At 33.6% G+C, this 26,509-nt stretch overlaps 2 protein-coding genes across 4 annotated transcripts; one reads left to right on the top strand and one right to left on the bottom strand.

The window, feature by feature from the left end:
* Nucleotides 1–23,155, top strand: LOC144850945 (uncharacterized). Its single transcript, XM_078708463.1, has 4 exons — nt 1–782; nt 19,424–19,807; nt 20,647–20,860; nt 22,880–23,155. Exons 1-4 carry the CDS (start codon nt 291–293, stop codon nt 23,056–23,058), a joined length of 1,269 nt encoding a protein of 422 aa, XP_078564589.1. The 5' UTR covers nt 1–290; the 3' UTR covers nt 23,059–23,155.
* On the bottom strand, nt 2,770–19,880 carry LOC144850947 (uncharacterized). 3 transcript variants are annotated; one of them, XM_078708465.1, is made up of 3 exons: nt 19,744–19,880; nt 4,395–4,829; nt 2,770–4,061 (listed from the first exon to the last, which is right to left on the bottom strand). In XM_078708465.1, the coding sequence occupies exons 2-3, from the start codon at nt 4,801–4,803 to the stop codon at nt 3,646–3,648; spliced, it is 825 nt and encodes a 274-aa protein (XP_078564591.1). In that variant the 5' UTR covers nt 4,804–4,829; nt 19,744–19,880; the 3' UTR covers nt 2,770–3,645. The 3 variants fall into 3 exon arrangements, with proteins under 3 accessions (XP_078564591.1, XP_078564592.1, XP_078564590.1); XM_078708466.1 differs by lacking the exon at nt 19,744–19,880 and adding an exon at nt 5,732–5,779; XM_078708464.1 differs by lacking the exon at nt 19,744–19,880 and adding an exon at nt 5,367–5,505.
* Nucleotides 23,156–26,509: the final 3,354 nt, after the last annotated feature.

Below are 26,509 nucleotides of genomic sequence, written 5' to 3'. Positions count from 1 at the left end.
CGAGAATTTACATGCGTACGATTCGAGGAAATTAACGAGCGTAAGGTGTTTACAATCTTTCAAACCTTCATGATTTCACTTAATATCGACTGTTGCTAAAGCTTACAAGTGCGTGTTAATGATACACTCGATAGGATGCATATTAGTCTATGCGAGCTAGATTTTATTTTCGCTAAATGCCAGACCACCACGGATCACAAGTTTACTCACTTCATTAGCTATCTGCGATGCTGAACAACCAGGCAGCATTAGCAGATATTATATCGTAGAGATATACGGTTTCATGTAACATGTCGTCTGAACAGACAGCAAACATTTTAACTGAGTGCATTGAACGACAAGGAATGATGGCAGTAGCAGACGACCTGAGTTCACACTTCCCAGAGACAGCTATTGTCACCGTCGTTGTCGTCTGCTGTTTTATTGCCACCAAATCAACTTACGAATACATAAAGAAACGGAATAGAAAGTTGGACCTAATTATTGTTGGATCTGGGCCTATCGGGCTAACGACTGCTATAATAGCTGCCCAGCACAGCAGAATATCTAAAATAACACTATATGAAAGTAAACCTAAACAGAATCTGTTTGTACGACCGCAGCAAATTTCTTTAGATAAACGGTCGATTCACTTTTTAAAGTCATTAATGATTGATTTTAACGCTATTGAAGGATGTTGGCAAAACGATCGATTTTACACACGTGTAGGCACTTTCCAGGAACACCTATTGGAAATACTTAAGAAGTTGGATGCAAATTTGGAGATCAAATTTGGATGCAAGGTAAGACAGTTCATTGTTTTGATGGACATTAATCTTTACTGGATTTTCGGTACTGACGTATCTTTTTTCTAGTAGGAATACAAAGTCACACATGTATCATTAATTTGTGATATGCTTGTATGCCATAAGCCTAACTAAACCCTCACCTTAACATATTACAGGAGCCACATGTTATTTATATGTAACATTGTATAGAATTGAATTGTCTATTATACTGGAAGATAATGCCATTGTGGAGATACAGATTCAGGTGGAAATTGGTCAATTTTAACAGCCCCGTTCTCTAGAAGCGTCTTAAGTAGGCTAGGCCCAACACTGGTACTGTAGTTACCAAGACTTACCAAGCCTAAATGTTGTGATAATACCCTTAAAAATAAAATTTTACTTCAATAAAATGTCACTTCAAAATAAAATGTTGACTATAGTGACACGAAAATGGTTACTGTGTTCAATTCATAACATCGTCACCAACCAAAATTGTATTTATGTTACCGTAAACCCAGCGTTTATTTACAGGTAACGCGTCACCTGCCTAATTATTTCCAATACCATTTGCGTTGGTCTGTTTTATACATGATAGGAGAATGCATCGCAAATGCATAAAAACCATTATCTTTTATACCAAATTACATCAACTGAAAATCTAAACTGTATTGTTGATACTAGTTAGGAGTGCATATTAAGGTATGATAATATCAATGGTATATGGCTATTGTCGCAGCCAAGGACAGTTAAGATGAGTGAGGGTTATAGGGTTAGGGCTGTACACATGACCAGCCACTTTTATTATATGTCATTGCTAACTGAAGGGCTGTTACGTAATAAATGCATAGAAAAACGTACGTGGACTCTGTTACAACTTATTAGGCTTACGTAATCAAAATATCAAAATCGAGAACGGTTCAACCATGGGCCTATAATTTATAGTTGAACCATGTTGCTAAATATTGCACAAGGTCTAATGATATCCTAACATAATCATCTCGGTCTATGACGGTTCAGCTGAGTGAGACGTTATACTGTGAATATAATGAATAGTTAATAATTAGTGAAAATTTAATGACACAACATATCACGAAAGGTCAGTGAATCAATCAGTGAGTTCACGAGAAAAAGGAATAAGGTATTGAAGTGATTATGATTGGTGTGTTAGTACGTTTAGATCAATCAGTACATTTAATCATCCTAATTCATCATCAGGCCATGGTTCAAATGGTCTTATTAACTCAAATAAAGTGCAGGCATATTAATGCTTCTATGTCAAGATGTGAGGCATTTTAATATCAAGCTCAATTTTCGTTTCGTTTTCAAACTTTTAAAATTGACAGGTAACTATAGGCCTAGTATTACGAGCGCACACATAACGAAAAATCTCGCTTATTAATATAGTGTACAACATTGTTTGTATGTATAGGCAAGCATAATTGAACATAACTAGAGGAATTTTAATGTCGACCGACAAGTTAGATAATTGAGGAGGGAGGGGGTATGTATACAGTATTAAGTGCACACGGTGGTACGGCCGAGGGGGTTTAGTATTCCAGACGGTGTGTTCAGTCCTCAACAACGATGTCTTGTCTACCCAGAGTTTTTTTCCATCCTACTCCTGTCAACAATAACAATAAAGATAGAATAATATTTGGTTAGGTTCAGACCTTAATCAATATTCCCCTGATTTTATACCATTTACTCTAAACGCAAATTATCGTACCGATGCTGCGCTTCGGGATGGACACCGGTATTAAAGAAACTTTCCCGTTAAACGAACGATCGGTACAAGCATGTTTTATAAACAGTACGGCCTCCCCTTTTAATTGGATCCCGAAGGCGTCACGCAATAAAGGTGTTTGTACACCCCTGATACTTCATTGAAATTATGACAAATTAGCATCAAAGTAGGCCTAGAATGAGAATGCTTAGCCCAATGATTGATTTTTAATATTCGATTACAAGCTTTATTAACTGTTAATACAAATACAATCCTAATATTTCATTACGCATTATACACGTCAAAAGGATTTCTTGGTTCGTTACCAGTCATTTCACGTATTAATAATGCTTCTATTTTGTGTACGTTTCCTAATCATTTGTATTGTGCTATTCTATTATTAGGCCTATTGTAATATACACAATTAGAACGTGTGCCAACGTTCGTAAAAGTAGCTTAATTAAACATTTCGAAGTTGATTAAATGCTGCGAAATTCTCGCAAACTGATCTCAAATTAATAGAAAAACGTATAATTGCATAATCACGTTGTTAAAGGCACATTTTTTTTGCATGAATGAAAGATGGAAAGGTCATATCATTTTGTAGTGTTGAGCTGTGAGCTGTAGCAGTGCAAACTTTACCTTTTACATAGAACATACATTATTATAAATTTCATTATCACAATAAACCACAAGAATACACTCAATGTGTTTAAAGCTTTAATTTTCTTAGAATTGTGCAGGTTTTAGATAATCCAATGTAGGTTAATGAGTAGACCTAGTTAGAAAAGCAGATGGATGAAAAACATTAGGATGTTTAATGTCTCGCATGTTGTTCAAATTTACATCTCTTAAAACTGTCATTTCCAGCGATTATTAATGTATTACTATCGTACGTGTCCAAAATGTAGGGCCTACGATCAAGCTCTGTTTCAAGTTTTATTTTATTTACTTCAAAAGTCAAGTAATGTTTTTACAAAATGTTGTTAAATATACATATGTAAAACAATAGGGCAATTAAATTACACATTAATTAGTGGATGTGTAAAATCTTTCCTGGAAATAGCAGTGTTTGCTTTTAAACACGCGCACTTTTTCGTCTTGTTACATCCGAAACCTGAAACACGATCGATTACACAAACAAAAGTAATACGTTTAGATATACGTTTCTACGTCACTGGAACTTGTGATACCCGTATGGCGGTGTTGTTTAAAATCATATTGTTCATCACCAATGCTAATTTTTATTAGGTACTTTGCCATTACTGATTCATAACTCGGTGGAGGCTCATTATCTGACGAAGAAGTGCCTTCCTCAGCCGACCTCGCGTTCCTTCCACCCTCCATACATTTTTCATAAGAGGGGGGATCTAGTTCCAAAGACAATGTTTGATTGTGTATTCCTCTAGTAGCTATAAAGTTGTCAATGGATTCTGTGTCATCCAAGTTTTTAAATAATTGTCTTGATATTTTCTTCCAAAGAAATCTTAAAAACATAAGAATCGGCAGAAGAAAAAAAGCAAATAAACCAAACATTCCTTCCATAGAATTATCGTTCGTTATAGCTTGTTCTGTAGGAGAAAAAACAGAAAATAGTGATGTTTGAGCATGCGTATTACTGAAAGGTAAAATGAGAACGACATTGAAGAAGTAATGATAGAAATAATTTTCTAGGAGGTGTCAACACGGATTTAAAGAACATGGTGGTGAAGTAAAAGAACAAACAGACCTGAGTTTTATACATGGTATTGCGCGCCTTACATCGTCCATGGGAGTAGGATTGGTGGAGAAAATTGGAGAGTTGAAAAAGACGCAATACCTAGATTTTTTTTCAGAAAAGGTTTACCTATGCTCAACTCCCCATGCTCAAACCTGCCAGATTACTTGCGTTGGGGCATACTTACTATTATTACAAAAGACAAAGTCTCCAGATAAACCAGCACCAGTTGCAATTCCAACATATAGCGTATCAAATGGATACATGTCTGTCCAGGACAACAATGTAGTTCCATTAAAGTGACCAAATTCTAATCTTCCTGATTTCAATTTCACCCAGAACTCTTTGTATTCGTTGGCCTCAAGTAACCGGTAACGCGTTGTTATTGACTTCTCGTCTTCACATTGGCGACACCTTCTTATTGCGAGTGTGTTAGCTTGTTCTGAGTTCCCGATGGCAATCTCATACTGATTCGTAGTGTCATGTGCCACAGGAGACAATGTGATGTAGGCGTTTTTCATAACTTTGACTTTAAAATGAAAGTGTATGTCATCTTGATCGTCTAACTTATCCATGGGGTATTTATACTTGCCCATTATACCTGTTTTGTAACTGTTGCACTCTATGTAAAGATCAATGATATTTGTAAACAATTTCTACCGTGGTACTGTTAAACTTGTATTTCATAATAAATATATACTTATTACAACATGCAGGGATAGGTCTACATATCGGAACAGTTGTTACTCTAGGATTAAAAAAGGCCGTTACAACCTTCAATTCAAAATATGTACTAATACTTGAAACTAGAGTTGAAGCGGCTCCGATCTGGGGGACATTTTAAATCTACATATAAGTTTGGATTAAGTGGTCTTGGTTCGTTCGCTACAAACAACACACAAAAAAAAAACAATTACACACAAGTTGAAAGGAAAAATTTGGAAAAAAAGGACAAATTATAGTTCTGAAATAACAACCACTTAGAAGGAAAGCCAGGTATGACTTGAAAGTTTGTGCACGGTTTGGACTAAAGTATTCCACAGATTGAAAGGTCTTTGTACGGTGATAATCAGTAGGCCTAGAAATTGTGCAATTATAGTAAAAGTCTAGTCTAGGCCTAGAGTATTCACAGTTATAAGAGATTATCTAGCTTACTAACCTGAGCTGCGTGACAAAGAAAATAAGGTGGTAAAGCAAATAAAACAAAGCAGACATATATGTCCAGGACTCATCAGTAGACTCAATGTAGGCCTAGTCATGTTTTGTAGATGTATTCCATGTATATACCCTTCTGTGTTTGTTATATTAATGCAGCAATTGATAATATGTATTAAAATGTAGGTGGAGTAAACTAACTGCATCGATTCAATAGATCGGTATGCATATTCATGAATAACATAATAGAATCAATTTAAACCTCGTGAATCATGACGGCATTTCTTGTTTTGAATAATATAGAAATCAATATTTAGAAACTTCAACTATGAGCCTGTTACGCATATAATAACACTGGATTGAACTTACAATAGTTTAAATACGTAAATGATATGGTCTGGACAGACTCCATGATCGTTCCCATCCGTTTTCTTCCCGCTGAAAATTATCCTAATAATTCTAAACAGTTGACTGACGTAATTCTGAAAGAAAATACTGTCTAATGAACAGCATTTATCTAAATTAATAACGTCACTGATACTAATCGCTCTCAATTACATCAAAGATCAGAAGTTAAGTCAGGTTTAAAGTATATTATGATAATGTGTAACCTTGTCTAGGCTTGAGGCAATGCAATGTTAATACGTAGTTTAGAAGTATTTATGAGTTCAGGATAGTGTGACCGTTTCATGCCTAAAAGGTTTGGATGTAGATTTTATGACGTAATCTCCTAAAAGGACCACTTTGTGTTTGTGCTAAGAAACCTAATGGATCTATCAGCATTTCATTGGTAAATTGTGATTTACCGAATTCTTTTCAATTCACCATTATGAGGAGTGAGGCATAAGTTTACACGTGCGAAATATATTTCATCCGGGTTTGACGTGTATGAAGTAAACACTCCATAATTAAACGTTAAGCTTGGTTTCCACTAGGACGCAATGCAAGGACGTAAACGCAACGCAAGCGTGTTGACCAATGACAAGCGACAGTTTGAATAATCCACCACTTACGTTGCGTTACGTCCTTGTGTTGCGTCTCTAGTAGGAACCAAGCATTAGGAACGGGTTACCATCGGATATGCAGTATGATCCAGACATAAGCGACTCTGTTCACGATGAATTTCAGGATCCTCCTAGTCGTAGAGGAGAGCATCTAAAGGTATCGCCCTCGGCTATGCTAATTGAGATATTTATCTATTTAACCGCCGTGTATATGAAAAATAATAAATAATTTTTAAAAAAATTAAAAAACTAAGAAATAAATATGAAGCACATAAAGGCAAGTAATGCATATCAAAAGCAACTGATACTAGGCAATGACGACATGACTCAATATTGAGGACGGTTATCAAGTATAACGAGAAGTAAACGACGTTTTGTCTATTGTGACAAATACTATAAATCGGAATTTCGTTGATTTTGTTTACATATTTTATTACATACTATGATGTAACCTAACTCAACTCTATCAAAGACATAATTATCATAGACAATTGTTCAAGTCTGAAAGTGAAATAACAAATATTTGACGCACCTTTGTCCCAAATGGCGCCCCGTATCTTGTAACAAATTTCGTAATCAAACAAGTATCGTAACAATGTACGCGATGGATTTTATATTTAACTTATACGCGTTAAATCAAATGTCAGACGGTTTAGATTGAGATTAGTGGGTGAGATGTATGTGTAAATGCAGTCTTAAGTATTGATGGATTCACACCAGTGCGTACGTGTATGTGTATTAATCCTGTGTGATTCCTGATCATTTAGAAAATCGCATGACACCTGTACCAAAGGTTAATCTTCCTTTCAATATATTTTACCTGTAGGTCATTTTACTCTTCAAGTGCTTAAAAAATATTCATTAAAAAAATATTTTTAAAGAACTAATGGACAAGCGTGTTCACTAATGTTATTTCGTCAATGAAAGACAACGTATTCAACGTATTACGTCCTTTTCTTCTCTACTACTATTTATTCATAATGTATTTAATGTTTTGTTAGATTCGCCCATTGGTTTATTATTATCGGACACAATTCCACGTATAACCACAATACTATTGTATAATATACCCCGTAGCAAGATTAACACTGATAGAATTTCTAGTATTAGGCCTACTCATTTATCAGTTATTAGACCTGGCTTGGTTAAGACGATAAACGAATTCACCCATTGGAAAAACGCACTACATCGTCTACTTACACTAGGTCTTCCCACACTCGATATACATACCATTTTTATTTCTAAAACTGTCTAAATTTTTGCACCTGTATAAAACAGATAAAGACTAGAATTTGCTATATCGTTTTGTTTGCATACACATTGTGTTTTCCCACCACCAAATTAATTATTAACACAGTTAAAACATTATAAATGGAAGACATCATTATGAATCCCTTATTCTTATAATTGTAAAGCCATTGATAACCATAAACATTGATGTTTAATGTTGCAGATAAAAAAAGGTATGAATTAACAATAAGGAACAAAGAAACCCCCTTTTTCAGAAATTCAAAACTACTAATATTAGAGAGTATATTGTGGGAATAAAATTGACAACATGCAGACGATAGTATTAATATTAATAATAAAAGTTGATGATAAGAAAGGGGAGAATTTCCGTTATTTTTTTATAATTCACTATCCATAGACTTTACGATGGTTAATTGGGCAGTACACCGGTAGACAATACTTTTTCGAAGAGTGTACTGCGTTCTTTATTGTATGAGCCATGTTGCACACGAGACCAACGGCGTAACGTCTCATCCGAAAGACGGTGCGGTGCGCTACACATACATACAGCCAGCAAGTTGGAACGCACGGTGTGATTCGAACCGTGGACCAATAGTCAGAATCGTTGCAAGGATGACAAAGTTTTAAAATTGTGCATATGTGTTCACTATATGGCATATATACTCGAAAAATCACTGTAGCTACAAAAAAAATTGTTGGCTACGACCATATTTGGGGCATTTTCAAAATGGCGGCCAAAACTAAAATATGGTCTATATCTATATCTAATACAAAATGTTGTCAGAAAACAACCGGAATCCCAATTTCCGTAATTGTGACCTTTGACCCTATTGAGTATGCTCATATCTTGATAACTACTTGTAGTAGAGACATGCGATTGTGCTTAAATTGTTAAGGACATGAAGTATTTTGTCCTAAAGTGACCGGAAACCACAGTATTGACCCTTGACCTGATATTCTCAACTTTCGGTAACCAATGGGCATAAAATCGGAATATTGGGCTCAAATTATGCAAGACGTATATATTTATATTTGAACTAATGACTAAATTTGTTAATATTTGGTGTAATTATTTTTTTGTTGTCCTAAAGTGACCGGAAACAATAGACCAACTGACCCTTGACCTGACATTCTCACATTGACACGGTTCAGAGCATAGTGAGTTTGATTTATAATAAACACATGACATGTTTTCAAAAGTGATGTATTCTTTTTATTAGACACTGGTATTAAATTTATATAATATTGACACTTTAATACATATTGCCTTAATACAATACAATGGTATTTACATATCCGGGTTCGGATATGAGTTTTCTTGTCTCTTTCTGTTTTAAATGCAAATTACAATATACAATATATTATGTATTTTGCTCTGCCTGTCACATGTATACATACATAATTTACATAATAAATTATACAAAACAATGAACAGCATCAACCTTTTCTCTTATGGTTGGTGAAATCCATCCATTATTATAGGGTGTTTTCTGTCCACTGGAGGGCGCTTGTTGTCCGATATAGGCTCTAGCCATATGAGAGGTGGGGGATTTTTTGTCCAGTAATAGGAGCGCCATGCATGCTATTACCAACCCCGCTCGACATTTAGATAAACCTCTAGGCGTGCCATGCCTAATATAAAAAAGTACATTACTAAAAGTATCTTTTGATCTCTTATTCCTAATTTTGACCCGAAATCACGAACCCTTATTACCAGGAATTCAAGGGTAAAACTATTGTTATGTCTAAGTATAAAAAATAAATATTGCAGCAATTCAGATCGATGATCCAATTACTCATAAATAAATAATTGTCTGCCAAGCATTTATAATACAAATTTACATAACACATTTCAGTTAAATATTGTATCCATCTTTGTCAAATGTGCTGCATGGTTATTGATTATGAAATTAACATAATGCATGAATGTGCTTTAGCATTACATTACAATATCACATAGAAGCCGTGATTTAGGCACTAAACAGTTAAAGACGAGTCCTGTTGTAAACTAGCAGTTATTATGAGCTGTGCGTTATGGTAGGGTGACCAACTCCTTCCTATGCCGCATATCCTCCCTAGTATATATTTTAATTTTTTGACTGGCTGTCTTCTTATCGGGAATTGAATCCGGGTCTTTTTTATGTTATACCACTTGATTTACTGAGGCCACCTGATATGTATGCAAATTATAACCACACGCCACGTAACGCCACAATCGCTTATGCTATACGAATGTTTCCAAGTCTTCATTGTCGTTCACACTGTGTCTATCCCACATACCGATAGCAATATCGCTTTTATTGGATTCAGTATCACAATTCATATCATATAAACAGTTCGCCATAGCTGTTTCATAGCTCGGCGGAGGCTCAGAATCACGTGATGACGATTGTCCTTCTTCCTCCAATGATTGCTGCAATCTCTCTCCGTTTTTTTCCATACATTTGTCGTAAGACGGTGGGTCGGGATCTGGAGTTTGTATGCTGGGATTATCTATCCCACCTGTTGTATTATAAAAATTGTCAAAGGAATCGGAATCGTCGCCTGCATTAATTGTTTCCTTTATCTTCCTTTTTAGTTTTTTTAAGTAAGATCTTATCAACAAAGCTGTTACTGGCAAGATAAATATGCATAATACGAATACTCCTTCCACTGGCACCTGTGAGTTAGTTTCAAATTCTGTGTATTTAAAAATAGATTTACATTATTATTACTATTTACTAAACGTTTTGTTCTACATTTAATATCATACGATATTTTATCTGTAAAACAATGATAACAAATATACTTACTCAGATCGCAGAATATAAAATCCCCCTCAAGCCTCCCCGTTGCAATTCCTATATATTGAATATCTAGTGGATATTGGTCCGTCCATGACATAAACGCCGTTTCATTATACCGGCCTATTTCTATCTTTCCATATTTAAATGATATCCAAAACTGCTTAAATTCGTTGAAATCAAGTAACTTGTATGGAGTGGTGACGGACTCTCTATCTTTACAGTCTTGACATCTTCGAATGGCAGCCGTGTTGACTTTTTCTGAGTTGCCAATAGCAATCTCATACTGACTATTTGAGTCTCTTGCAACTGGTGACAACATAATATAAGCGTATTTCATTACTTGCACTCTGAAATTAAAACTGGTTACCTCCGCTGCTAATTGTTTCATCGGATATTTGTATTTTCCTAATGTACCTGTTCGGTACTGTTGACAATTTGTTTCTGCAATAAATCAATCAATAATAGTTGCAATGTAGGCTTACTTGTATTATGAACACTGTGCATGTAGGCCTAGGCTGATCCAGGATGCAGGTAGGGGGACACCTAACTCCCCGTAAATTTTGACAAAAATTGCAAGGCAGAAGATAAATTATTAGGTCAATACAATTTTACATCTTAAAATGTTTAGGCCTAGTGGCTCCTACATTATTTAAAATTCGTGGAGCCACCGCCTTACGTACTAAAAGGCCCTAACTAGGAGGAAAATGATTTGTTTACCCATGGCTTTAACAAATAAACAATAATATTTAAAAATACAGTATACGTAGTTCTACAGTACACTAATACAAAATAAGGAGACGACATTGACAATTCTCTCTAATTGTTGATACCGGATATAGTATACAGTATATCATATTATAATACAGAGGAAATAATAGATAGATATCTATAATATGTGTGTGTGTGTGTGTAATTTACGTATTATTAAAACCGTCTTTAGGATAGCATTTTGCTTTAGAACGACCTCCAGAAAAGAGCTGTTCTAAACATATAGGCTTATGAACAATAGGCTTGGTAAAACTGAACAATTCAAATGACCTTACCTGAACAATGTGAAAACGAGAATAATACTATGAAGATAATATTAACCAGCCAGTAATGTACTGCAACCACCAACATTTTCAAAACTGTCTAGAAAAGAGGAAATGAATCCAACGCGATAGGCCTAGCACAATCGCATCCATACATTCAGTGTATCATCACTGAATATCTATCAGCTATGGGGCGGGTGTGATATTAGTTTCATTGATTTGTCACAGTCTTGTCTGTAGAACGATCAATAATATGTGGAACGTCAATGCAAATTAATTTGCTGGAATAATACATATTAATCAGAGATAATCGATTCGACATTCCAACAGAGAATCAGGTACAAGGCCTAACTCTACCAGTACAAATACCGTACACGTTTAATTAACGACCGTTGTGTGAGTTTTCAAAATAAAAATAAATCTTCTGTGATTAATAACATTATTACAAATAATATTTAACATCGAGAAAAAAATCATCTAAAACCATCAATCAGTGTTGTATGGAAAGTCCTGTTACAGTCACTTGACAGAAAACAGCCCCGAAGTTTATAGTCCCTATACATGAAACTGTGGTATAATCGGTTGTTAAAACAAGTTCAAATACCAAATGCATAACCAGGGAAGAGTACAAATTTGCCACTTTTTTTAAAAGTTTGTTTTAAAAAACCGTTTACCTCCACAATTTATATTGAAAATCAAATCACATTTATTGACAATCATGGCAACTATACTGATTCATTGTTTTAAAATTTAATGTCTAGCTTTTATTACTAAAACACACGTAAGCTTTAAATGTTATGATTTATTCATTTCACTCGTTCACACACGTGACTCCATAACATGTGAGATTGTTGAATAACGCATACATTTTGCATCAAGTTTTACTAGGGTTCATTTTATTACAAGGTACGTAAAAAGCTAACGGCGCATCCATATCATTACTCATGTATGATTGTAAAATCTTTATTAAATAATATTTATCATACAATAACCGGAACTTAACGTGACATCAATACAACAGGACGCCACAATATCTACAGCACACAATATGCCGTTCCGAGATCTAACCACATAGTGACGACATTAATTCGTACTTTTATTATGGGTACCCATATTGTTACGTATTTAAACAGTTATGACGTAATTATATTATTCACAAATAACTAAGTTTTATCTAATGTTTGTCTCGCGATCGTTTAATTGGTCAAATATAGTTCTTGAAATATGTATTGTCACGCAAAAACATGAAAAAATGAAGATTAATTAAATATTACTTTGAATAGGTTATTTGTAGTTTTAATAAAGTTAATTACTTCCCTAAAAAAAAGGAGGAGGGAATGACAAAATAAATTCAACCAAAAACCCATTGGCTGGCAGCCAATTTGACTATTTTTTGCTTTAAATTACATTTTTTCAGATAAATACAATTTTGGTCAAAGTGGATAATTGTTATGTGACAATAAAATGGCATGTTTTAAGAATTATTTTTTCAGGGGGACAATACATCTTTAAGACATGAAACAGAAAAAAAAATCATGTGACCATAGGCCTATATTTAAATGAAATATTCATAAATCAATAAAGCGTTAAAATAATGACATTTAAAGAACATAATCCTATAATTTTTATTTCGAATAAAGATATCTCAAACGGAAAGTTACCGCGGCCGTAATTACCTTTCTGTGGAATCATTGTTCACCACCGCCAACAAAATCGGCCGCCGTAAACGATAGACACCACTTCTTTTACAGTGTGAATAGTCACGCGCGGCGTCAATTATACTTATTATACGGATAATGTATACGACGTACGGTCGTACAAAAATGCCGGTCTCATTATGTTTACAGTAATGGAAAATAGTATATGAGAACCGGCCAATCTTTTGTACTAATCAAAGTCTATAGCCACTCAGTCTAAGTATACTGAGTATGGAAAAGTGTACTTGAAGATGAATAGAGGTTATTGGTTATCCATCACCTAGCTACGTGACATTGAGTGCGCAAAGTGCAAGAAACACAAAAACAAATCCGAGTAATTTTCTTCCACATTATCAAAAGACTAATGTACCGACTATAACATTGTATTAATGTACGAATTAATAATAACATTAAAATAAACTTAATAAAACAACTTCCAGTTTGGGACGTTATGCTATGAAAGTTTGGAAATCAATTTATGATTATTCTCGGTTGTACAGTAGGACGCAACGTTTACAAAGTCCGCCGGTCTGTAATGTAAAATTAAACATATTACCAAATAAGCATTCAACTTTTGATTTTAAAAAAAAGGAAAAAAGAACACGTTACTGACGCATGCGCACAGAACTATTCAAGAAAATCCACGGGCTTACAAAATATATTAATGCGTTTTTTAAATGATTATCACTCTATTGAGTAATCACTATACTTACATAAACATCCACTTCATATTTTTCTAGTTATTATGACAGGTAGTATGCCATTTATTACCGGGAGCCATAATAGACAATGATTAATTATCTGCAAGATTGCCTGTTTATGTGTTTACATTGTGTACTACATATGACAATGAGATTAATATTTAGAAGTTATTCTCTCAACGGGAAAAGTCTAGAAAATTTAAAGATTTACATTACATGGCTTGGATGGGTATTGTCGGTATGTTTTAAATCATTTCCCAATTCATCATAACATTCTAAGCTCTTCGTTGCCACTACAAATATTAATCATAATCCATGGATTACTCTGATTACAAACCGGTCTGGATTAAAAGATATAATGTGCACTTGAGGCGACATTAATGTGGCAGTGTACTTACCTGATTGATTCCAAAGGAGATCTTACTTTAGTTTTTTTTTCTTATCAGTATTAAAGGTGCAAAAAAAAACAACCCAAAGTGGCTGTATGATGTGATTTAACCATCTCCCTCTTCTCTGCAATCATTTTTGCTTGGTTTTATTATTGACTTTACACTTAAAAAAAAAAACAGAAAGAGAGGAGGAGCTAATTGTCCATATGTACATAATATGGGCTTCCGTAATAGAATGGAGGGCGCAATATTGTGCATAATAGGGGCTGTCCATAATAATAAATTCAGTCTTCTCTGTTAAATGTCACAATATCTTCTAATCTTTTTATTTTACTGTTGACTTTAAAGTGGAGCTACACTCAGACTTTCTCAGCTTATATTATGTTTAAGTATGTTTAATTGAAAGTGATTACATACAAAAAACAGGAAAGATATGGCAATATTTTCCAAAAACTAATTTCTAAAAAATCGGTCAGAAAATAGTGTTTTTTACTACATTACACTTTTTCAGGAACTTAGGGGTTATTAGTTTACAATACGTCGCAAAACGCGTTACACTTAGCGACTGACGCGTTTTAGTCGCCGGTGAACGCGTTGGTGAAATGTCTCCCCTTTGGTAAATTATGTGTTGGAAAATGGCGAATCAATTTTATACCACCAGGGAGTTGTAAAATAATTTTTACAACTCCCTGTTTATACACACAATTAATACGATTTGTTTAGGCCCAAGTAATATTTCCGATAAAAATTTACATGTAACATCATGATTTGCACTGCACAATAACAGCATAATAATCTTAATCAAATTGCTTATTAATTTTAAGCTAGGCCTAGCTAAATCGTCTGCTCAGCCTAGCTAGCTAGGCTTGAATTCATGTCTAGGTAGGACTGTAGTCATGGGTTCGAAAATGCTTGGTCGTTTCGTCCCATTTATCGTTCCTGGGTTTTCTCGCACATTAAGAATTGTAAAACACAAAATTCTCTACAAAACAAGACTGGTATTGCTCAGAATAGTAAAGAATAGTAACAGATGTGGAAGCTTATGTCTGACTGAAAAGCAACTATTCAGGCACCCTATCATGGCCCATTGGTAGGCCGAGATTGGGTGCCATAACAAACTTCACTGCTGTAAGGCTATCAGGCAGCCAGCTAGAGGCCAAGCAGCATCGTTACATACCTAGACTCTAGTAGGCCTAGGCCTAGCTTTATTGAATATATAGCCACGTCTTTCTCAAATCTCGTTAAATTTGACATTTTAGTAATAATCTCATAATCACTTATTACACTGTGAAACATGATAGGGTCACATCCAGAATGTTTTAATATACTTTTCGCCCGTCAAAAATAACATCGCGACAATAACAGATCGCCAGCTGCAGTGTGAAAAATGTCGTGAGAATATGTCACGTGATCATACTCCCTAGCAAAGTAAAAAACCCAATTGGACCCAACGGGGGAAAGTGTCTATTTACGCGAAATTGCGCAATGTATACGCAATAACAATACCAGAAATAAAAAGATCTGGAAAAATTACATATAAAAACATTTTACATTTTTTTTTTAGTGAAGAAATTAATTTTTTAGGAATATTCAAATATACCCCCCTTTTGCATGTAAAAGAATAGGAAATTACAAGGTATCCCCCCAAAACGCAAAAAGGCGTGATTTTCAAGAAAATCATACTCATTGAAAAAAATGTCAAAAAAATATGAAGTATGAGGGATGATATTTTTAAAGAATAGTTGAAATGTATGAAAAATAGCAATTTTCTGGGTGGAGCTCCACTTTAAAGTCAGTGCTCGTGGAATGTTTTGATAAATGATTCCACCTACACTCCCGTTCTACTCGTCATAAAACAAACCATTATGGGTTATTAATATAATGAAAAATGGTAAATTAAGGTACGACACGTTTTTAAAGATAACAACACTGATTTAATACCGAATGAATAAATGAGTCGACAGAATAATGTCGTAAAGAAGATTAATGTCCTAAAGAAGATAAATGCTTTAAGATTGATCAAACATCATGCAAACTAAACATTATCCGGAATAAGATTTATTGCGATAATTTCTTATTTTCCGTCCAAGATTAATGCAATTGGTCGGTCCTAACTCTGGTGAAATTGGGTAATCGAGAATAATACCCATCGTTAACTGGACTCGCTGAATGTACTAATGAATCTTGATGGTGTTTTAAATGACCTACTTTATCCCCACAAATTTCATTGAAAATATTCATGTTCAGTAATCAACTCTGACAAATTATTACCTTCAGAATTGAAGAATGTGGATTACTTTAGCCAAGCCAATAATATCCAGGGCTTTACAGTAAAAAATGTACGTGGCGATTACTTTATAAGCAGGTTACCTTATAAACTCTCGTGACGTAATTGTTGTCATTTTTTTTTTCAAATACGCACGGTACTAGTTTTATTAGTTTGTAATTAGGACTACTTCAACGGTGTGACTTAATAAAAATAAAATCCTAATTTCGAGTGTAGTGTTTTTTGGTTGATACAAAATATCGGTAGTTAATTAAACACATCATACATATTAAAAAACAATACTGAGATTAATAGTCGGCGTAAGGGCTAATTGGCAACAAACACTAATAATTAGTTAATTGATTTCCTGAAGATGATTTTTCTTGAAGACCTTGACATGTCCACAAGTATAAAGAACAAAAATTAAATGTTCGTATTTATAAATAATACTACTTATTAATGATCAATGATAGGACTAATGGAATAAACAAAAGAATTGTCACGGATTAAAAACACTAAGAATTAGGAATGTTCGTAACGAGTGTACATGGCACGTGCGTTTTTGGAAGACGCGTCTACAAAAATTAAATGATTTCATGTTCAATATTCCAACTACTCAAATTGTAATCAACATAAATTCGGTTAAAGTATTATTAATATATAGAGTAGGCCGCAATATTTGAAATTACAATTCTAATTTCTTATAATGGTACCACACCACTTATTCCTAAAGAAAATGCACATAATTGCCCGATTTGGTATAATTAAAATCGTATTTCGTACTAAATGACGTACGTGGCTAATGTGTGAGAATGGAGTCGTATGTTTTAGTTTAAGATTGATTCAGAATTCTAGGCCTACATACCGGTAGTTAAATTGTTGATTAATACAAATTCAGTCATGGTATCACTATTCTAAAATGAATAACCATGTATGCTTTATGGTAAATTGAAAAGCAATTTAATTTTTTTGATCAATAACATCTTTGTTATCGAACTTCGGAATTATTTTCGTATACACCTGTTGTATATTATAAACATAATGAATGTTTATGAGTTAGATGATGAGGATTGTTCATGAGTTGAAATATTGACTGCCTGCTTTATTTAACGAGGCGGAGCCGGGTGTAATAGTCATTCTTTCTACGAATGAATATTCTCTCCAATCAACGAATACAAAACATTGCTTGAGAGATTGAGCGGAAGCTGTGGCCGTGTTCACCATGCACGCTTAGACTAAGGGAAACACTTAAAAACTCTCATAAGTAAATACAATAAGGGAAATAAAAAAAAGAAAAAGAAATTATTAAGTTAAGTGAAATATCTCACTTAAGTGTGATTGGTGAATACGGCCTCTGGTTGGGAAAAAACACTTTGGTATTGAAGGTGTCTTTGGGAAGAGAAGTGAAAGTGAATTAAACGTCTGAAAAATCTAATGGGGGCTGTGTACCAACTTTGGACCGTGGAAGGTTAATTCTGGGAGCTTTCTTCACTGTTTCCCAAAGAACAAAAGCCTCTTATGCTGCAAGTAATGAATTTCGAGTATTAAATGTGTCAACATTTTTCCGGCTTCAGCACCGATTAATTATTGTTTAGCTTACGTAGTATTAGACCTAAACCTTCTTCTTCACCTAACTATACATAACTTATATTTTAGATCACAACAGAGCGAGAGTTTGAAAGTAACGCGATACTCGTGTGTTCCAATGTAAAACAGACCATATACATGGCTGCAGTCGCGTGTTCAAGTTAGTGTTTACCAACCAACCGACCGACCGACCGATATAGTGAGCTGTAGAGTCGTGTTGCACGCGACTAAAAACATACAACAGCGTACATAAAGATACAAAGAGCGTTAGGAGAGAGGTTGACATTATCTAAAATAAAACAAATTACAGTATATATAAATCAACACATATAATAATTATGTGTTGAGTAATAATAGTATACGCCAATGCTCTGAATCGCCATAAATCTAGGACACGCGTCATATTGGATTGGACATTATTTAACGTAGGCAAAATTCTGATGACGATTTTATGAAGTCAAATTTCCTGCCACTTCATTGTATAGTGATTATTAATGTAAACAGGAAGACGCTACGTCTTCGATATTATTCCTATTGTTGCTTCGATATGAATTCATTGATTTGTCTCAAGAAAGTACGTTACAAACTCATTACCGGTACGTGTTTATCCATTTACAAAGATTTATTTTTACATCGAATTCTGTATAGGTGCTACACACTTTTTATTAACGAATTGTATGTAAATCGCTGATGTTTTCTTTAAAGCTGTTATATCCATTTAGTAACTTTGTTTCGTAAATAAAAGAAGTCCATATAACAATTGTAGAAATATAAAATGAAAGATAAACACTATATTTTACGTCTGAGTATATGGATAGAGATTGACAACATTAGGTAATATGATCTCTATTATATTACCTATCGAGTCAATTTCATAGGTAATGTAGTAGAGATCACACTTATCAAACACCACATAACAGACATTAATGCCCACTAGGTAAATAAATAATGCATAGCGTTCAAGAATATTAATAGTTTTTGCTTTCATATTTGAATAAAAGTGTGTGACCAGAAATGGCCTTTTCAAAGAAATGCTAATTGGCACATAGCTTGCACCTATGGGGCGCAATCGCCGTCATTTTTCAACAAAGTGGGTGTATATGACATACCAACTATTATTATTACTACTTATATAATATATAGTAATACTATTACTACAACTTATCTAGCAAAAAATAATTGCATGAACCTCCATGGAATACAACTGTACAAAAACAAGTACCGATCTGGAAAGGTATTGTTAGTGACGAAAATAATTATATAGTAATTTGTAATTACTATATATTGGTGTATGATTGATTTTTACGTTTTACAAAAAGATTTTCGCTTAATTGCAATATTTCCTTCAGTTTACAGGTGAAATTATGCGCAGTATTTCCAAGAATCAAAATAAGAAACTTGGTTTGATAGTTGTCTGCGACGGTGTACGCGGAGACACGGCGTCACTGCTAGGTCTCAGCGACGAATACATCCTTTGCTCTTGCAATGCATATGGTGCTATGGCTAGCCTGGACAGAATGTACCACAAACACGTTGCCGTCCCAGAGACTTCAAAACATAACTTTAAGCTAGACTTATCAGCGTTTGGTTCAGAGTATCGCCAGCCAGAACTGAGTAAGCCTACGTTTAGGTTCAAAATATTTGGAACATACCGACATCGATACCTTACCTTGTCTTGTCCAAAGAATGGATCAAACGTTCTTCGACAATTAAGGATTACCTCCGATTCATCAGTAAGTATTATAATCCACTTCATCAATCATCAATCGGTTTGTATCTGTGCATCTCTTTCTATTCACTTTTCATAGATCTGATGAAAAATGGAACACAGTCGTAACAGCCACAGGCGCCACAAATATGGAATGGCTTAAAACACTTTTTAGAAATCTACAATACATATTTTTAAAACAATAAGCCTACACAGAAAACAATTATAGATAAAATTGACAATTTCTAGATTGCTGGTACTTTCCGTAATGATACCTATAGGCCTATTTTCTTTTCACTATATATATCATATTTATAAAAGAATCATGATTTGTAAATGCACTGTCTTTTAAACCAGTGACATATGACATTCTTTAAATCCTAAAATAATGTATATTTATAAGATAATAATGTATTCATATGTTGAAAATATACTATTATGTACACATAGATGTTGAAATTTGTATACTTTTTATTGTAAGCTGATGTAATCCATCTCCTTCTCTTGTTAATTGCCCCATGAGGGATGAACAAAGAGTTAATACTGATACTGTATAACAAAAACTTATCATGATACTGAAGTAGATAACGGAGAATCATGCGTTGGCGCGCCTATGGCCGATAAAATGATTGTTTTTATTGTTACTGTAGGCCTCTGTAAGTTTCAATGCAGGTATTTAGTTAGTTTAGCATACTGAAGACGGAACTCAACAACAATGTACATAATACGAAATCGATGAAACAAAAATTATGTAAAGTACAGGTGGAGTTTACTTCTTTCGAGAATAATAATAAGATTCGTTTAAAAACAAGAACAATGCAATAAAATCAAAAAATAATAATGAAAATTAACATCTCTTTACAGGTCATACGACATATCTTTCAAGAATCTTTCAATAGCTACAGAACAAAACACGAGAAGAAAATTTCAGATATGGAGGCAATTAGTATGCACTGCAGTCGACGTATGACGGAAATCAAACTGTCGTACAGAAGAGAAAACGTAGCTCTTATTGAAGACGAAAATCTAATCGTGTCTGTTGAGGGCGACGCGACGCGCACTATTAACTTTCATACAGGTGAGTGAATTATTATGTAGACCTATCTGGATCTGGTAGGTACTGTACAATCGCCATGATATAGGCTATCTCACACAGGTCGCGCTCCCATGGGTATAGCTGGTTGCAATTAAGTTTTTAAATGGGCACTGGACATATATTTGTTGTGAACATTTAATGATAACGGAAATTATTTTGTCACACGTACATACTTACGCGTTATTATTTTCTTACAACAGGAAATGTTGCCCTATGCATAATCATTCCATAAAACATATTATTAGCAAAACCTCCCCAGAAACAATACCCGAGTATATATTACCTATAGGCCTAAATGACTATGGCTTTTGAATGGCTTCTAAATAAACGGCCCGTTTTTAACCAAACATATAATACTATATTAATAGGCATAACTGTATTACTAAAGGCCGGTCCGATGAGTGAGAACTCTGCCGAAAACACTACTGTATGGCTAAATACACGACGTCTATAATTATCTTTGACAATTAAACGTCATTCGCAGCCTTTCTATTTAGCGTTACTTATGTCTATTATAGGCCTACTGGTAAGGCAATTACGGCGCAATCTGATCAGAGTTCTGACAAAATTCGTCCTATTAAAAACACCAACTCTATAAACCCCAACTAATAAGGCCATACATTGTAATTTAGTTTATAAAAAATAATATTACTTGGTATTTTACCTTTAGATTCATAGGATTGATGACAAGGCTCGACCTTTTTCGAAAAAAAACAACAGCTGTCTAACGCGGGTGAATTTGAACTCAAAACGCATGCTCAGTTAAATATTTTGCTAGCGCCACCAAAGAATAAGTACGAACTCGCTTATTTGTAAAATGGTTGTTGGATGAACATGTAGGCTACAGTTCAAAAACTGTAATTAACTTTTAACAGTGATATATACATGCACAAACAAAATGATCACCGACACAGATATATATTACGTATATCTCATTATAACATTATCTTCAACTAAAAATAGGCCTAATATACATAAAACAAACTGTGGTCAAATAAATACAATAATACTTTTCTTGAATAGAGTTACATTAAAGTTAAATTAATTTTATGGACAAAGATGATTGAAAACAAGAGTTATTAAGATAAATATTGATAATCTGTTATTGTGAATGTCAATTTACTGAGGATAATGCAATGTCTAATTCAATTATTTCTTTTGACGAGTACTTTTTTCCTACTTGCGCCTATGCCTTGTTTACGTTATGTATATATCTCCTATGCAGATGTACCCTACCTATCTAAAGATGATATATGGCTTTGTTTTAGCGTGTAAGAAGGTTATAAGTTAGATTAATGGGTTAAATGCTAAAGATTTTAATAAGATTTACTTTCAAATACAATAAGCGCATTAAAACGGCAAGTATCAGATAAAAATCTATAATAAATGCGTTTTCATAGTCAAAAGTTCAGCTGAAACATCAGAATCATACATCAATGAATGAAACACTACTGTGTACAGTATTTTGTTTAGAGTTCATTCCAATGACAAACAATTGTAATTATGTGTCGACCATCAACTTTGGAATTAATACTAACACTACAGTATAGTTTGTGCATTTTCCGAGAAGACTTTTTGACTAAAACATGGACACTAATATACGCGGTGCTTCTGAAATCACCTGTATTAATTCTTTTAAAAAATCATTAAAATCATACCTTTTTGCTGAGGCATATGGTAATAATGAAGCATAAACAGTGTTGTGATTAGCGCCTTGAGCACTTTTAGTGGATATGTGCGCTATATAAATTGTTATATTATATTATTATAATATTATTATTCAAATTACTATATTAGCTCCTGGCAAAATGCTTTATTTTGATATTACAAAAATTTCCAAGTTATCGTCCTGAATTTGTTTTGTAAATAGATTGTACCATCTATTAATTTCCAAGCTAAAATCTCGAGTTATCTATATTGGTTATGTGTGGGAATATTTAAAAGGGCGCCCTCTGTCGGTATCTGCAATTTGTTATTGTTATTATTTCTTTTCTTTTACAGGGTTTGAAGTAAATATGGGATTCCGAGGTTTAGAGAGTATACACCAGTTTATAACAGATATAACCATGGCCAACAAAAAAGACTTGCTTATTGAAACACTCACGCAGAAAGTACGTCATTCGCAAAAAGTCGTAGATGAGTTCCTTCGGAATGGACTGTCCATACCGATACACGGATAAACGTTTCTGATCACAATATTTGTATTATCAACTATTTTTAGGAGAGTATTATTTTGTTACGTATGAACTCTTAGTACAATATTTGTATAATTTTATAAACTATACTATATAGTCTATTATAAGTCTCACTAATGCAGGAGCAAGTGGTGAGTGTTGGGGAGAGGAGGGTGTAAACAATACAGTGTTTAGGCCTATGTTTGTGTTGTTCTAGTGTGTTCTATTTTTTGAAAGAGTTTAAACTAACTCTTTGAAAACATTTAGATCCAGTCAGATGATTTTAAAAAGCATGACAATAAGGAATACAATGTTTTTAGATTCATTAGAACTTGGGGTTACATGAGTTTAACTTTACACACAAATTCAACACAAGAATTGGGACGTTCAAAACAATTAAACTAAACTAATTAGCATACGGCAACTACTATTAATTGTTTATGTCACAGTCTACAAACTGGTCAAATAAAATTGTGACTATGCGCAGCTTGCGTTGCGTCCTAGTGGGAACCAAGCTTTATGTAGAAGACGTTCGTTCTGTTATACGGTAATGTCAATAAGATTTTACACGATGACGTATAAAATGACGTGTTACACATAAATTGCAAATTTCGATTGTACGACGTGACGTCGAACACCAGACCTACAAAGCAAGAAGGTGACGTCATGCAATTAAGAAGTACCTATAGTTATGATTAGTCAATGGTGAACAATGCACGTTAGACATATTATTAGTATTCGATCCTACATGTAATACTGCTTCACAATTCAAATCACGTCATGGTTATGAAAAATTGACATGCTCATATCACTAAGAAATAGTATAACGGTAAACATGTCTACATTTTTTTTATGCACAATTAATAATTTGATGACCCGCTTACGCTTATATTGAAATACGCCTTTTGGCGTACTAATGTAGGCATATGTACCGTATAATGTCCACTAAATCAGCAGGCGATTTGCCGAATCTTTATACTTTACATTACGCTATGAGAGACTGGCTAAAGGCAACGTTATATTTCAATGTTATATTTTATGTAAAGATAGATAAAATAGCATTCCAGTGTTGTTTATTACCAAAAATAGTATATATTTGTTCTAATTATAGTTTGACAAGATCGTTTTTTGCACATTTTCACAATATATCTTTGATATATAGCCTATATTTTACAATCCCATGGTGCAATATTGTATAATGTTTGGATTTGATAATTGTGATATATTTTGAAATAGTATGAAACGGTAAAATTACTTTATAAATATTTGTTCTTACGAAAAAAAACCACCTATTTAAGCTTGTTTGTAAGCACACGTTGTCGTTTGAACATGTATTTTATTATTATTCTTCTTTATTTGGTTCAATATAAAAATTTATCGATGTATTTGAAACTTTTTAAAGAATGTAATTTTCCGTTAACAACACATTAGTTAAATGTTGTACTGTATAATGTATATGTTATAAACAAGCTTTAATTGTAGATACAAAATGACTGTCCCTAAATCTTTATTATTTTGTTACAACATTGTCGAGTTCTGATTTTTACATGACCTTTTTGTAGAAGGTTAGCTGTATGTTTAAACTTTGACATTTCAATTTCTTCAAAATATTAGCCAGTATAAGACATGTTCATTTTTAGATATCTATACATTCACCTGGTGATATGTCAAATTTCGTGACGTAGTATTTTTGTCTAAAAATGTGGACCGATAATAAGAGCTACGAGAAGATTGCATTGAGTAAAATCTTTTTTTTTTTCATTAGCGTAAGTTTTTAGTTTACCTGTTGATGTTGATATTCGAGTGTTCCTTTTAGGAACATTGGATATTTACAAATAGGGGCCTAATTAAGCCTATCTCTTAATAATTTGTTGTTCTCGATTCATCATATTGTTGTAAAATCTTCATTTCATGTTGGTCATTTCTTTCTTATTTGTTACAACCCAAGTAGTTGAACATAAGGTTATATTGTTCCTTAATCTCATGATATGTGTTTCAGATTTTCAGTAAATCTCATCAAAGATGGATTGTCAGACTAAGTAGGCCCAGTGGTGCTATTTGAAATAATGCTTGTGTAAAATGTTTATTCATTGTTATTCCTGTTGCCATAGTTAACATATTTGACGGATCAAAGCATACTTAAATGTTGTTTGATATTTGTCCGCAAAACGGGATGTTTACTTGAGATTTATATTATTGCTTAATAAAAAAAAAATATTTCAAATGTTTGTAAATCATTTTCATTATTATGAGTATGTAAGATAAATAACAAAGTCCACGTAAAGCCAAAATATTCCATTAGTAGTAGATGAATTTTGTATGTAGCGTTTAAAGAATAAATACGCGTTGTTATTGCCGGCCTCATCAACTAATCCAAGTAGGAGAAATCATTTTAAGTGGACGTTTTTGGATTAAATTAAAACGTGTAGACATAGGCGCGTGTAGGAGGCCTACTAATTACACGATGTAAAGCGTCATATTTACTTTCAAACTTCACATATTAATATCAATTATATTTTGTTCTCAAGCTTAAATGAATTGTGTAAAAAACGCACCAGCACAGACTGAAACCTTAGTAAAAACCAGAGCAATCTAACATGATGCTGAGCTCCGGAGATCAAAGGGTTTATCTGTGGCTGCGACAAGATCAGTCCAATTTGCCAAAGCCAGACATAAGATCAAAGGAATGTTACGAGTTCCTATAGCACAAGTTTTTAGATTGCCTTGGTAAAACTGTGATTACATTTCTCTATACAATTTCTATTAATATATTATAAAAGCAATATGTTTGTAGACAACTTTTTTTGTGTTTAATTACCTTATTCTGTGCGATGCAATAATCTAGTAATCTATGCTTTCATAAAACATCGTAAATGAATTAAAGTATCCGAATTTGCGTGTATTTAGTATCGATGTGAAATTCGTTAAGGTCGATAGAAGTCGGATCATGAATAAAATAAATACTTATTTTATCCATGGTCAGATATAATGAATGCTTAAAATATAGGCCTATTGACGTAAGATCATCGAATAAATGCTTACTATACTAAAGAAAAAAAAATTAATAAGACGATAGCAATCAAACAGTGCTTCAGGTATTAATGTGTAGGTCATTGCCCAGACAAAGAAGTGGAAATAATTATAAAATGAACTATTTTGGTACAATCTTTCATGAACTCCAATGAATATTTGTATACGAGTAATGGTCACTTACTGTTGCTTGCAATTATTAGTATTGATCTTGACCATTGTTTCATAATTTAACAACAGCATATTGAACCGTTTTAATGTTTGGTTTGTTTTCAGCAGATTCTCGTCTTCATAAATGACTTTGCTTATTCGACACAATGAAAAATGTTCATTGAAATTTACCTGTTCAACTATGTTTGGTCAATGTGAACATGTGACGAGAACAAGTTTGTGGATGTCCATGAGCATAACACTGCGATTATGCAAA

Source organism: Antedon bifida, chromosome 8, assembly GCF_963402885.1.
Source record: "Antedon bifida chromosome 8, ecAntBifi1.1, whole genome shotgun sequence".
Taxonomy (NCBI): domain Eukaryota; kingdom Metazoa; phylum Echinodermata; class Crinoidea; order Comatulida; family Antedonidae; genus Antedon; species Antedon bifida.
This window is presented reverse-complemented; position numbering and strand designations above follow the sequence as displayed.